This window comes from Pipistrellus hanaki (assembly GCF_964339955.1).
Source record: "Pipistrellus hanaki genome assembly, chromosome: 1".
Classification (NCBI taxonomy): domain Eukaryota; kingdom Metazoa; phylum Chordata; class Mammalia; order Chiroptera; family Vespertilionidae; genus Pipistrellus; species Pipistrellus hanaki.
Genome location: NC_140503.1, coordinates 104,630,074 through 104,645,628, shown reverse-complemented (window position 1 = coordinate 104,645,628; position 15,555 = coordinate 104,630,074). Strand labels below are relative to the sequence as shown.

Below are 15,555 nucleotides of genomic sequence, written 5' to 3'. Positions count from 1 at the left end.
AGATACATGCAAAAGAATGAAACTAGATCACCAACTTACACCATACACAAAAATAAACTCAAAATGGATACATACTTAAACATAAGACGGGAAACCATAAAAGTACTAGAGGCATCCACAGGCAGCAAAATCTCAGACATATGCCAAAAGAACTTCTTCACTGACATTGCCCCTAGGGCAATGGAAGCTAAAGAAAAAATAAACAAATGGGACTACATCAAAATAAAAAGCTTTTTCACAGCAAAAGTAATCATCAACAAAACAACAAGAAAGCCCACTATATGGGAGAACGTATTTGCAAATGTTATCACTGATAAAGATTTAATCTCCAACATCAATAGACAGCTTATACAACTAAATAAAAGGAAAATGAATGATCCAATTAAAAAATGGGCAATGGACCTAAATGGAATATTTTCAAAAGAAGACAGAAGGAAGGCCAAGAGGTACATGAAAACATGCTCAAAGACACTAATTATCCGAGAGATACAATCAAAACAACAATGTAGTACCATCTCACACTTGTCAGAATGAGTGGATTAGAAAACTGTTTTACATCTACACAATGGAATACTACGCTGCTGTCAAAAAGAAGGAATTCTTAATATTTGTAACAGCATAGATGGAACTGGAGAACTTTATGCTACGAGAAATAAGCCAGTCAGAGAAAGATAAGTATCACATGATCTCACTCATTTGTGGAATATAATGAACAACATAAACTGATAAACAAAAATAGAACTGGAGTCACAGAAGCATTGAACAGACTGTCCTACCTATGATGGAAAGCAGGGGGTAAGAGGGTAAGAGATCAGCCAAAGGATTTATATGAATGTATATGAGCATATCCAATGAACATAGATATGGGAGGGGGGTTTGAGGGCATTTGCTAGGGGTGGGGAGCAGTAGGGTAGAGGTCAAATGGGGTGGGGGGGGGGGGAAGGAGACTTATGCAGTACATTAAACAATAAAGAATTTAATTTTTTAAAAAATAAAATAAAAAATAAAGATGAAAAACAAAGAAAAAAAAAACTACTTATGGCTGTGGCTAGTGTGGCTGAGTTGGCTGGAGCATAATGTTTCCCAGTCAAGGCACATACAGGGGAAGGGAAGGAAAAGAAGGGGACACATGGGAGGCAACCAATTGATGTTTCTGTTTCTCTCTGGGTTCAGTCTCTCCTCTCTCTCTCTCTTTCTCTCTCTCTCTCTCTCTCCCTCCCTTCCTCCCAACCCCCCCCCCCCAATAAAAACGTATCCTCGAATAGAAATTAAAAAACCACCTATGAACCTTTCCAAAGAAAATATACCAGCGGTAAAGGTACACAGCAGAGTTAAGAACCAATACCTTACAATTTTATAAGAGACTAGGCTCCTGTTACAGAAATATTCCTGCAAGACTTCCGGTGGGCTTCCCTCCCGCCACCACCACCTCTCTTGCTGCATATGGGCAGGGTGGGGTGGGGTGGGGCGGATGGAACAGGCGGGACGGGCACCCCACCACACCTGCGGCCACCGCTGCCACCGTCTCTGAAGCCGTGTACGCTGCCACCACTGTTGCATGCCTCTCCATGCCCACTGTTGCCTGATGGATGTCTAACTGCCCCCCTGCCAGCCCGTTTGCCCCCAACTTCCCTCCTCTGCCAGCCTGGCCACCCCTAACTGCCCTCCCCTACAGGGTTGATCGCCCCCAATTGCACTCCCTTGCAGGTCTGGTGCCTCCCAACTGCCCTTCCTGCTGGCCATCTTGTGTGGTGGAGTGAAGGTCAATATGCAGAGTACTCTTTTATTAGATAAGATAGGGGCCTGGTGCATGGATGGGGGCCAGCTGGTTTGCCCTGAGGGGTGTCTCGGATCAGGGTGGGGGTTCCCTTGGGGTGTGGGATGGCCTGGGCGAGGGGCCTGTGGTGGTTTTCAGGCCAGCCACACCCCCTGGTGACCCAAGCAGAGGCCCTGGTATCTGGAATTTATTTACTGTCTACAATTGAAACTTTGTAGCCTGGAGCAGAGCCACACCCCCCTGCTCACTCTGGCTGCCACCATTTCTGTTTGGTTTTATGTATTTTCCATAATTGAAACTTTGTGGCCTTGAGTGGAGGCCTAGGCCGGCCAGGGCAGGTGGAAACTTTGCTTCCTCAGTTGCTGGGGGCAACCCTAGACTGCTCTCTCCAGCTCCATGGCTGCTGCCATTTTTCTTTGGACTTATCTTCTATAATTTAAACTTTGTATCCTTGAGTGGAGGCCTAGGCCAGCTAGGGCAGGTCAAAAGCTTGGCTTCCATTGCCAGGGAAACCCAAATCTCTCAACTGCTCTCTGTGGCTGTAGCCATCTTGGTTGGGGTTAATTTGCATACTTGCTCTGATTGGTTAGTGGGCGTGGCTTGAGCAGCATGATGGTTAATTTACATATTACTCTTTTATTATGTAGAATTATTAGGTTAGATAATATATGTTTCAGGGCATATAGGCAAAACAAAAAACTTTTACACAACTGTGGCCATGTAATTATAATATTTTATAATTACATTTTAATTCATTTTAGGTTGATGTAAATAGTCTAGTAATACAGAGAGTAGCTGTAACTGTAGTCTCCTTTCCAATATATTTTTCATTGTGCCATATTCACTCTGTATTTCTATACAGGCATTTTTTGTGTTTATGGCTTATCAATAAGGTGACATATAAGTTACTATATAAACCAGATTTTCTGAGGGTAAAAGTAAGTACCTTTAATAACTAAACTGGACAACAGTCATAAACTTTAGATTGTCCCACACAAACATGATGTATGAATAATAAATCCGCAATATTTTACATCCTAGTTTAATGGGTATAATATTAATTTCCAAATATTTTACTTAAAAGTAATAAAAAACCTACACAATTTTCTATCACCTCAGTTTCTCCAATTCTAAATCTGCCATCTCTTGGCATAATTTAACTATAAATAATACTTTATAGAGTACTGAGAATGCTCTAAAGGATGCCATGTGAAGCTTTATTTCTGAAGCTTAGAGATAAGTTTAGTACATTGAACAGGATTAGCAAAGGATGTTAAATATTTGGCATATATTGCCACTTACTACCTGCACAGTTGTGGCAGCATCACTAATCTATCATGATACATTTTCTACTAAATAGGAAATTAGCAAACATATCTCACATATAACTTGATTCAACAACAAAATAAATTAATGCCAAAAAATTTAACATCAATGTAACTCTGTAGAAGAAAAATGGAAAATCATATTTAAATGAGTTCTATAATAGTGAAGTCCATCCAATTTTCCTAGACACACACACACAAAATGCACTTGATAATGTAAGAAGAAAGCTTAGGACTTAGACATGAAAAGCCCAAATGGCCTATGACAAAATGAGAAAGAATTATACTCACTTGCTTTCTTCATCTAAAAGATGGAGAAGTCCTGTTGGTTTCTTGCTAATAAGATTTATGCAACAGGTATTATCTATATAGTCTATATTGTGCCAGCTGATACCTTCAGCTCTGTATTCCTCCTAGGAAATAACAAATTAACAATTTATTCATCTTACAGACAATAATAGGTATAGGATAATAAGGATTGAAAAACTTTTAACGGGCTTAAAAAAGAATAGTCTAAAGTTTCCTCTTTTAAATCACAAAGACACAAGACAAAATGTATAATTTCAATTTTATAAAATCTTGATAGAATATGTGTCTATTTCCTTTAAAAAATACATGCAACCAATTTTTTGTTGTTGTTGTTAAATCCTACTTGTGATACATTCAGATCAAAATTTAGGGTTAAATTTATTTTAGACATCCTATCTGATGATTACTCTAAGGAAAAAATATATACTATAGAATCCTAATTTCTCCCATGTGACTATAAATCATCACAATGAATTTAATAAAACAATGTCTGGGCCAAGTGGAAAACCATCACCTCCAGTGATTACTGATATAAATCATATGGAATTCAAATATACTTGCCTTTAGCAAAACAAAACTCTTAGTATATTTTCTAAAATAACAAAGTTTCACATTCCAACACTTAAAAATTCAAACCTCAGGCCTTGAGCAACTATTAAAAACCCTCTCTCTGTCAAAATCCCCACATTCCTTACTAATATTTCTCTGTACTGAAAAGTATTATTTTACCCATCAGTGAGATGCTTTTACTTTTTGACTATTTTCCAGAAAGATGCCCCTGAGAACCTAAGAAGATACATTTCTATATTACAGGGATATTTAGGCACCAAGAAAATACTATGTTTACATGATGATTTTAGTATTCACTGAAAATACTTGCATACTTCTCTATAAATATGGTGATTTTATAATTATATCACTTCTGTATTATTATAATCCTACAAAGAAAAATGACCCTAATATACAGATGCAACCAATTGATGATAGTTATTCTAACTGGGAAAGCCAAATGCTTAATTCTTTCCTTTTAATTAAAAATTTCACAAGTAAAACAGAGTAGCTATATGCAGTGCTCTCATCTCCTCCCATACCCACATCAAAATTACAATTAAATTATGGAATGACCAACATTGAGAACTGCCTAGCTGAACAGAAATTCTATAACTAAAAATATACAGAAGAAGCCACATCAAAACCAGAAGGAGGGGCAGAGATGCAAAATGGGCTGGTCTCACACCCACTTGTGACAGTTAAAAATCAGAGGAATAACTCAGCTGTGGAGATCCCTCCTGAAGAGTGAGGGGTTCCAGCCCCATACCAGGCTCCCCAGTCTAAGATTCCAATGCCAGGAAGAGATATCCCATAATTGGGGATTGTGGCTGAGTAAGAGGAAAGGCTGCTGGAGTCCCAGGCATTCCTCTTAAAGGGCCTGTGCACAGATTTACTCACTGACTTACTTGCTCTGAGTAGCAGTACTGGGGCAGCAACTCAAAAAGCACCAGGGCCATACAGAAAGGAACTGAATAGTCTGGTTTCAAAGCAAGGGCAAGAGGAGCAGCTTTCTCTTAGGCAGAGTGCTGATAAATGCCACTGTTCCTTTATTGATCACTCTCTCCACCCAGCCTACAGGTATAGGCCAGTGCCAAGTTTGAGTATCCATCAACCTGGCTAATACCCTGCCTGTTGATCTCTAGGACACCACCCCATACAACTTGTGGGCCAACTCAAGCCACTTTTCCATTTAAACAGCCTGTCTCAGCTAGTGCTGGGGACTTTCCTAAAATTTCCCAAAGGTTCACAAACTCCTAACAAGCAGTAGATGGTCTCAGAGCATCCCATACTCCTTGTTAAGCAGGGCCTAAGCCAAGCACTAGTGCTAGCCAGCCTTAGATGTCAGCTTAGATTCTCCCAGGCACCTCCAAGCCAAACACAAGTAGTTACCATTTGCAGATCACTTTGTAAACCATACGATGTGGCCCCAGAATGGCATAGGCAGTGGCTGACCTTGGCCTGCACCAGAGCCCCTCCTAAGAGGCCCCTGAATCTACATACCTGGTGGCTAACTTCAGACCACAAGGGAACACTCAATCTCCTCTACAAATGACTTAAGGGGAAACTCAGCAGGCACTAGATCCCTTTAACATAAATCTTGCTCCATGGGGTCAGCCCCTGCACAACAGCATCTCTGATATAATCATGACCACTCCTCCTAGCCAATTGGCCTGAGGGTAAATCCCTCCCACTGAAGTGCCAAGAGCAATCAAGACTCAACTATAATAGTAAGACACACACAACCCACACAAGGGAGCACCTAACTCATGTGACCTGGGAGACTGTGCCACTGGACCTCACAAGATACCTACAACATAGGGCTACTCTACCCAGACTGAAAACATAAAAGATCTATCTAATACATAGAAACAAACACAGGTAGGCAGACAAAATGAAGAGACAAAGAAACATGTCACTAATAAAAGAAGAAGAGGAAACTAAAGAAAACTAAACTAAATGGAGACAAATAATCTACCAGATGCAGAGTTTGAAACACTGGTTATAAGATTGTTCAATAGGGGAAGAGATGAACTCAGTGAGAACTTTAACAAAGAGATAAGAAACATAAAAATGGCAACAAAACATAAAAAAGAACCAGTTAAAAATGAAGAATACAATCACTAAAAATAAAGAATAAATTAGATTAAACCAACAGTAAATTTGATGAAGCAGATGACAGAATCAGCTTTTGGGAAAGTAGGGTAGCAGAAAACACCCAAGCAAAACAGCAAAAAGAAAAAAAAGAATTTTTTTAGTGAGGATAGTTTAAGGGACCTCTGGAACCACCGCAAGTGTACCAACATTCATTCGCATCATGGGGGTGCTGGAAGAAGGAGAGAGAGCAAAGAAATGACAACCTATTTAAAGAAATAATGATGGAAAACTTCCCTAATCTAGAAAAGAAAATAGACACACAAGTCCAAGAAGTTGAGTCCCAAACAAGATGAAACCAAAAAGACACACTAATATACATCAAAATTAAAATGCCAAAGGTTAGAGACAAAGTTAAAATCTTAAAAGCATCAAGAACCCTAGCCAGTTTGGCTTAGTGTGTAGAGTGTAGCCCTATAGACTGAAGGGTAGTGGTTTGATTCTAGTCAAGGGCACATACCTCAGTTGCAGGTTAGATATGTGGCTCTGGTTTCGGCAGATGCAGGAAGCAACCAAAGACTCTCTCATATTGATGTTTCTCTCCCTTTCTCTCGCATCCCTTCCACTCACTCTAAAATTCAATGGGAAAATATCCTCAGGTGAGGATCAACAAAAAATAATTAATTAATTAAAATTAATGGGAAAATATCTTCTGGTGAGGTTTAACAAAAACTAAATGACAGATAGAGATGGATGGATGGATGGATGGATGGATGGATAGATAGCAGAAAGAAAAAGGCACTTAGTGACCTACAAAGGGAGCTCCCATAGATTGTCAGCTAATTTCTCAATAAAAACTTTGAAGGCCAGAAGGGATTAGCATAAAATATTCACAGTGAGGAAAAGGAAGAACCTGCAACCAAGATTCCTCTACTCAGTAAGGCTATCATAGAGAATTGAAAGCTATCATAGAGAATTGAAGGACAAATAAAGAGCTTCCCAGATAAGAAAAAGCTGAAGAGGTTCATCACTACCCAAATCAGTTTTTACAAAAAAATAAGATAAAAAATATGAATAACAAAACAGCAATAATTGCATACCTATTAATTATCTTATAGTTTTTTAGAGAGAAGAAAGTGGTTAGGTGAGAGAGAGAGAGAGAGAGAGAGAGAGAGAGAGAGAGAGAGAGAGAGAGAGAAACACTGATGTGAGAGAGAAACATTGATTGGTTGCCTCTCATAGATGCTCTAAACCCAGACCAGACCCAAAACCTAGGTATATACCCTGACTGGGAATGAAAACCTCAAGCTTTTGAGGGGGTGCTGGAAGCTTTCGCTGGTATGGGAAACACTCCAACCATCTGAGCCACACTAGCCAGGGATATCAATAATTACTTTAAATGTTAATGGACTAATAGTCCAATAAATAGCCATAGGGTGGCCAAATGGATAAAAATACAAGAGTCAAACATATACTGTCTACAGGAGTCCCATTTCAGGTCAAAAGACAACAAAAACTGAAAATAAAGAGATAGAAAAATATATTTCATGCAAATGGAAACAAATAAGTTGGGGTAGCAATATTTATATCAAACAAACAGACATTTAACAAAGGCTATTACAATAGACAAAGAAAGAGCCAGCAATTCCACTTCTGGGTATTTATCCTAAGAAAGCCAAAACACAAACTCAAAAAGACATTTGCATCTTCATGTTCACTGCAGCATTATTTACAATTAGAGGCCCGATGCATGAAGATTCCTGCAAGAATGGGCCTTCCTTCCACTGGCTGCCAGCACTACCTTTGCTCCAGCCAGAACTGCCTTTCCACCTTTGCTCCAGCCAGGAGCTGCCTTTCCACCTCCCCACACTGCCCAGAGGCCTAGAGCAGTTGGCGAGGAGCAAAACACCTGCATCATTACAAGTGTCCCACCACTGACTGCTTGGCACTTGTGTATGCAAATTAGCCATATTTGTTGGGTTAATTTGCATATTCAGTCCTGATTGGCTGGTGGGTATCTTGAAGGTACAGTCAATTTGCATATTTCTCTTATACCTAGTATAGATAGCCAAGATAGGGAAGCAACCTAAGTTACCCACTGATAGACAAATCGATAAAGAAGACAGAATATGACTCAGCCATAACAAAAAGAATGTTATCTTGCCATTTTTGACAACATGGATGGACCTAGAGGGTATTATGCTAAGTAAAATGAGTCAGAGAAAGACAAAGGTTATATGATTTCACCTATATGTGGAATCTAAAACAAGATAAATGAATAAACAAAACAAAAGCAAACTCATAGATACAGAAGATATTTTGAAGGTTTCCAGATGAGAGGAGGGTTGGGGGAATGGATGAAAAATGGGAAGGGATTAAAATCTGCAAATTGCCAGTTATAAAAACAGTTAGTAGTGGTTCTCAACCTTTCTAATGCAGCGACCCTTTAATACAGTTCCTCATGTTGTGGTGACCCCCAATCAAAAATTATTTTTGTTGCTACTTCATAACTGTAATATGATTGGGGGTCACCACAACATGAGGAACTGTATTAAAGGGTCACAACATTAGAAAGTTTGAGAACTACTGAGTTAAGGGAATGTAAAGTACAGCACAGGGAATATACCAATAATATTGTAATAACTATGTATAGTGCCAGAAAACTACTAGATTTATCAGTAGTACTGATAAAAACTACTAGATTTATCAGTAGTACTGATGAACACTTCATCAGTAGTACACAGGGTCTCAGTGGAAGGGGTTGATCAAGAGGAGTAGCTGATGAGGAGACACTACAAAGAGAAGGAGTTGCAAGCCAAAATTTAAGGTATGAATAATGCTGTTTCGAAGAATGACAAAAAGAAGAGGAAGCAACTCAATGAAAATGTTGCTAAGTTGGAAGCAGAAATGGAACAGAAACAGAGAAACTGGAGCAATTTAAGCTAACTTTAGGGATAATAAAATACATTCTGGTGCTGTTAACATTTCAAACTTGATTCTTGAGAATCAGCCACCTCAGATATCAACAGCATAAAAGAGATGAGACAAAAAAGCTTCACTGGAAAAAGAGCAGAAAGAAAGGATAGCTGAAGCTGAAATTGAGGACTTACATAAAGCTAGATGTGTAGAAAGTGAAAAACTTGCTCAAATACTGGCAGCTAGACAGTTAGAAATTAAAGATTCCATCTGATGGCCATTGCATGTAGAGAGCTATTTAAGATCAATTGAAAGAACAGAAATGCCATGCCTCTGACTATTGCTGCCTTCAGTAATTAAACTGCTAAGTATATGCAAAGCCATGTGAAAGACTTTCTGCCATTTTTAACAAACCCTAATACAGAAGGAAGATATGTATACTTCAGAAGAATTCAAAAAGTATTGTGATGGCATTATATATACAACTGCATGGGGAAATCTCCTTGAGCTAAAATCTCTATCTCATATTTTACAAACACCAATAAAGATAATACAGGCAGATTCTCCTCCCATTGTAGTTGGCAAAGAGTATAAAAAAAAAAAAAAACCTATTAAGAATTGCATATATGAAATATGCATATGGCTTAGAAAGTGAACAGAGCTACTGGAAATTTCAACTAGTTTACAAAACGTTACACAATTATATTTTAATACAGTGTTCCAATATGAATAATTCACAACAAGTGCTAGGTTGTTCTAAATATTGCTGAAAAACCGTTTTATGGCAAAGATTTTAACAGGTTTCTCAAAAAATTGTGCCAGAGATAAACTTTAACCAATGTCCTCTTAGTGGTATTTTAAAAATACTTGTAAGTCCATTGTCAAGAACATCACTCACAGGCCAATATGCAAATATATAAATATATATAAATATATATAAATATATATAAATATATATAAATATATATAAATATATATAAATATGAATATGAATATGAATATGAATATATATATATATATATATATATATATATATATATATATATATATATATATATGATGCAAATAGACCGAACAGCAGAACTGAACAATAATGGAACAACCGGTCACTATGATGTGCACTGACCACCAGGGGGGAGTGCGTGGAACATGGAGGGCGTTGGCTGCTATGGGGTGGTGGAGCAGGTGAGTGGGGGCGCCAGACCAAGGCAGGGCACCAGGCACTGTCATCTGGGCAAGCCTGGTGTTTACTGGAAATTCTTTGCTCCCACATGCCGCTGTCCCACCCAGTGCTTGCACCTGCTGCCGGCTCTAGCCCTGCTCACACCTGCTGCTGGTGCCAGAGCCACCACTTACACTCACTGCCAGTGCCCAGTGCCAGCCCTGACCCCAATCATTCGGCTCCATCAGCAGATGTGAGCAGAGGCTGCTGGCCCCAATTACCCCTCAGCGCTTCTTCACCTCCTCCTGCTCCTAAGGGGTGATCAGGCAGCAGCCACTGCTCACACCTGCTGAAGGCGCCAGCCCCACTTGCAATGACTGCTGGTGCCAGCCCTAATCACTCTGTGCCATCAGCAGTTGAGAGCAGGGCCAGCGCTGCCAGCACATGGGAGCAGTGGCAGCAGGAGCAGGGCTGCTGGAAGACAAGGGGATGGGGGCACGGTAGGAGGAGTCAGCAGGGGTACAGAGGATGGGCCAAGACCTGCCCCTGTGCCCATGGCAGCCTCGTGACCCCTAGTTTGCTTATATTTTTATTAATATTAATATAGGATACTGCACATTATGTTGAAATAAATCTTAAATATTTTTTTAAAAGCTTTCAGTAAAAGCCCTAGCTGGTTTGGCTCAGTGGATAAACCATTGGTCTGCACACTGAAGGGTCCTAGGTTCGATTCCAGTCAAGGGCACATGCTCAGGGTGTGGGCTCGATCCCTAGTAGGGGTCATGCTAGAGGTACTCTCTCCCTTCCTCTCTAAAATCAATTAAAATATATATTATTTTTTAAAAAGCTTCCAATAACCATTTCAGTGTAATTTTTCTTTAACAAATGAAATGACTCAGTCTTTTTGTCAATGCAATAAAGTAGGGGGGTGGTAATAGGAAAATTAATTAACACTTATAAATAAATTTTATTGCAGTAACCTATTGATGGGATTAATGCTATGAAGTGTTTTTTTATGACACATGAAAATGCAGCTAAGAAGCTTGTTTTAATGACTGAGAATTTAGTTTTGTTTCAATAGTGTGATTTTTTTTTTTAGATGTAAATTAGATGTTAAGATTGAGGGCTGGGAGAAAATGGCGGAAGAATAGACAGATGTGTTCTGAGCCTTGTGCTGGAGCAGAAAGAAAGAACAGCTGAAGGTCGCACTGGGAGTGTTTGTTAGCAAGCTAAGGGACAGCCGAACTCCAGGAGAAGGTAGGGGACTGCTGGACGGAGTTCCCCTGAGAGGGAAGCACCCATGGCGGCTGGGTCCCCTCTCAGAGATCTCGCCATCTTGAAAGGAAAAGTGGTTCTTCTCAGAGACCTGAATATCCACAACTGCGGTGACCGCTGAGCAGCTGTGAGCCCCAGAACACCGGTCCAGGTGGCACTAACACTTGGACTCAAAGGAGCTCTCCATTCCATCACAGAAAGGTCAGATTTCGCAGGGATAGGGTGAGGGCTCTAGTCCCGGTGGAAGACAGAAACGCAGCACTGTGCACTGCGGAAACTGGAGGACCAGGGAGGTGTTTGCATGGAGAAGCCCCAGACTGTTGGGATGGTGTAATCCGTGATTGTGGAAGGGGTTCCTCAGAGCAGCTAACAAGGGGGATCTCTAAAGAGCAACTGTTTTGATCTGGCACAGAGGGATAGCCTGCAAGTTTCAGGAGTGTGCAGTCTGCTGGACTTGCCTGCCAGCCTCTGCAAACCAGTTGAGTGCCACAATGAAAAAAAGCTAGAGAGGCTTTAGAGTCCTGGAAGTCAACCCAGAAACACTTACACCCAGAGGCTGAATCACAATTTGACCCTAGTGTAATCCTACCTAATAAAAGAGTAATATGCAGATTGACCATATCTCTAACACATAAGATCAAGTTGGCTGCCCCCATGTGGTCAAAGATCCTGCCCCAATGTAGACACAAGATGGCCACCACAAGATGGCCAGCAGGGGAGGGCAGTTGGGAGGGACCAGGCCAGAAAGAGAGGGCAGTAGAGAGGAACCAGACCTGCAAGGGAGGGCAGTTGGAGGCGATCAACTCTGCAGGGGAGTGCAGTTAGGGGTGACCAGGTCGGCAGAAGAGGGAAGTTCGCTGCAAACAGGTTAATAGGGGAGCAGTTAGACATCTATCAGAATGGCATGAGAGTGGCTAGGGGGTGATCAGCCTGGCAGGGAGAAGTGGTTAGGGGCTATCAGGAAGGAAGTCAGGTGAGCAGTTGGGACCCAGCAATCCTGGATTGTGAAAGGGATGTCAGACTGCCCATTTAGGTCCAATCCGATGGGCAGTCAGACATTCCTCAAGGGGTCCCAGATTAAAGAGGGTGCAAGCTGGGCTGAGAGACATCCCCAGCCCCCATGCAGAAATTTCGTGCACTGGGCCTCTAGTAAAAAATAAAGAAATACCAAATATTAAGACAAGGCCTGCTTAAAAATCAGGACTCAATTACAACATGAGGAGCAGTAAAATGCAGGAAACTACAATAATGTCGGGACTGAGAAACAGGTGTGCCAAAGAAAATAGAGGAAGTGAATAACCTTTATTACTAAACATCTTATTTCATTTTATTTCATAATTTTTTATTTATTTATTTTTTTTTTAATATATTTTATTGATTTTTTTTTTTTTGCCCCACTCCCTCCCTCCCTCCCCAGAGTTTTATGTCCATTGGTTGTACTTATATACATGTATACAAGTCTTTCGGTTGATCTATTATCTCCCCCAGATCTCCCTCCCTTCCCCACTGTAAATTGACAGTCTGCTTGTTGCTTTACTGTCTCTATATCTATCTTTTGGTTTTAGTTTTTATTTTCATTATTTGCATCATTTACTTAAGAAACTATTTTTTTTCTTATTTCCCTCACTCGATTTTACCTTTTTAATTATTACATTGTTATTTATTACATTTCACCCCAAAGTCACTAAATATAAATTCTTCTCAAGTGCACATGGGTCATTTTCAAAGACAGACTATATGTTGGGACATAGGCAAAGTATCTCCAAATTCAAGAAGATAGAAATCATATCAAGCATCTTCTCAGATCACAGTGGCAAAATCTAGAAATCAACTACAATAAAAAAAATCCAAAGAAATCAAACACATGAAGACTACACAGCATGCTATTAAACATTGACTGGGTTACCTGAGAGATCAAGGAAGAAATAAAAAACATCATGGAAACAAATGCCAATGAAAACACAACAATCCAAAATTTATAGGAAACAGCGAAAGCAGTCTTGAGAGGGAAGTTCATAGCTCTACAAGCAAACTGCAAAAAATAAAAAATAAAATGGTAATAAATTACCTAACCCTACAACTCAACGAGAACAGCCCAGTGCAAGCAGAAGGAAGGAAATAATTAAGATCAGAGCAGAGATAAAAGACATAGAGACCAAAGAAACAATACAAAAGAACAACAAAACGCAGAGCTGGTTCTTTGAAAGGATAAACAAGATTGATGAACCTCTAGCCATGCTCACCAAGAAGCAAAGAGAGGGGACCCAAAAAAACAAAATGAGAAATGAAAGAGATGAAATAACAACAGACCCCACCAAAATACAAAGGACTGTTACAAAATACTACAAACAACTCTATTTCAACAAACTGGACAACCTGGAGGAAATGGACATATTCCTAGAAAAATATAACCTTCCTAAACTCAATTAGGAAGAATCCGAAAAGCTCAATAGGCCAGTAACTATGGAAGAAATTGAAGCATTCATCAAAAAACTTCCAGCAAACAATAGCCAAGGGCCAGATAGCTTTACAGGGGAGTTTTACCAATCATTCAAAGAAGAAATAAACCTATCCTCCTCAGACTATTCCAAAAAATTCAAGAGGAAAGAACTCTTCCAAGCTTCTTCTATGAAGCCCACATCACCATAATCTCAAAACCAGATAAAAACAACACACTGAAAGAGAACTATAAACCAATATCCCTCATGAACATAGATACCAAAATCCTCAACAAAATCCTAGCAAATCGGCTCCAGCAGTACATCAGAAAGATTATACACCATGACCAAGTGGGATTTATTACAGGGATGCAAGAAGGGTACAATATCTGCAAATCAATAAACATAATACATCACATAAACAAACTGAGAGATAAAAATCACATAGTCATATCAATTGATGCAGAAAAGCATTTGACAAAATCCAACACCCCCTTTTTGATAAAAACTCTCAACAAGATGGGTATAGAAGGATCATACCTCAACATAATTAAAGCTATATATATATGATAAACCCACAGCAAACATCATACTCAATGGGCAAAAACTAAAACCATTTCCCCTAAGAACAGGAACAAAACAGGGGTGCCCACTCTCAACACTCCAGTTTGACATAGTACTAGAATTATTAGCTATTACAATTAGACAAGAAGAAAAAATAAAAGACATCCAAATTGGAAAAGAAGAAGTAAAATTGTCCGTATTTGCAGATAACATATTATACGTAAAAAAACAAAAAAAAAACAAAAGACTCCATCAAAAAACTAATAATACACTTAATAAATAAATTTGGCAATGTAGCAGAATACAAAATTAATGCCAAGAAATCTATGGCATTTTTATATATCAATTGTGAACTTACAGAGAGACCAAAAAAAAAAAAATTAAGATACCTAGGTATAAACTTAACTAAGGAGGTAAAAGACCTATACGCGGAAAACTACAGGACACTGAAAAAATAAATAAATAAATAAATAAATAAAATAAAAAAGAAATAGAGGAAGATGTAAAAAGATCGAAGAACATACCATGTTCATAGACTGGTAGAATCATCATTAAAATGTCCATACTACCCAAAGCAATCTATAGATTCAATGTACTCCCAATTAAAATACCAATAGTATATTTCACAGACCTAGAAAGAACTCTCCAAAAATTCATCTTGAATAAAAAAAAGACCCCAAATAGCCACAGCAATCCTGAGAAAGAAGAATAAAGTAGGAGCGATCTCAATACCAGATTTCAAGCTATATTACAAAGCCACTGTCCTCAAAACAGTCTGGTACTGGCACATGAACAGACATATAGATCAATGGAATAGAATAGAAAATTCAGATATCAACCCAAATCAATAAGTTCAATTAATATTTGACAAAAGAGGCATGAACATACAACGGAGTTAAGACAGTCTCTTCAATAAATGGTGTTGGGAAAATTGGACAGATACATGCAGAAAAAAAATCAAACTAGATCAGCAACTAACACCATACACAAAAATAAACTCAAAATGGATACATAAGACGGGAAACCATAAAAATACTAGAGGCATCCACAGGCAGCAAAATCTCAGACATATGCCAAAAGAACTTCTTCACTGACATTGCCCCTAGGGCAATGGAAGCTAAAGAGAAAATAAACAAATGGGACTAC

General features: G+C 39.2%; 1 protein-coding gene and 1 pseudogene across 14 annotated transcripts in view; one reads left to right on the top strand and one right to left on the bottom strand.

Annotated features, from left to right (window-relative positions):
• The window catches only part of MYO9A (myosin IXA), a 410,239-nt gene that overhangs the window by 192,012 nt on the left and 202,672 nt on the right, over positions 1-15,555 (bottom strand). For all 13 annotated transcript variants that reach the window (XM_084897620.1, XM_084897626.1, XM_084897629.1 and 10 more), the window contains one exon: positions 3,394-3,515. In XM_084897620.1, coding sequence (XP_084753746.1) covers positions 3,394-3,515 — 122 coding nt within the window. The remainder of the gene's footprint in view (positions 1-3,393; positions 3,516-15,555) is intronic.
• Positions 8,773-11,283, top strand: LOC311612326 (deubiquitinase OTUD6B-like; annotated as a pseudogene). Its single transcript has 2 exons — positions 8,773-9,558; positions 11,232-11,283. The product of its transcript is annotated as a deubiquitinase OTUD6B-like (transcript).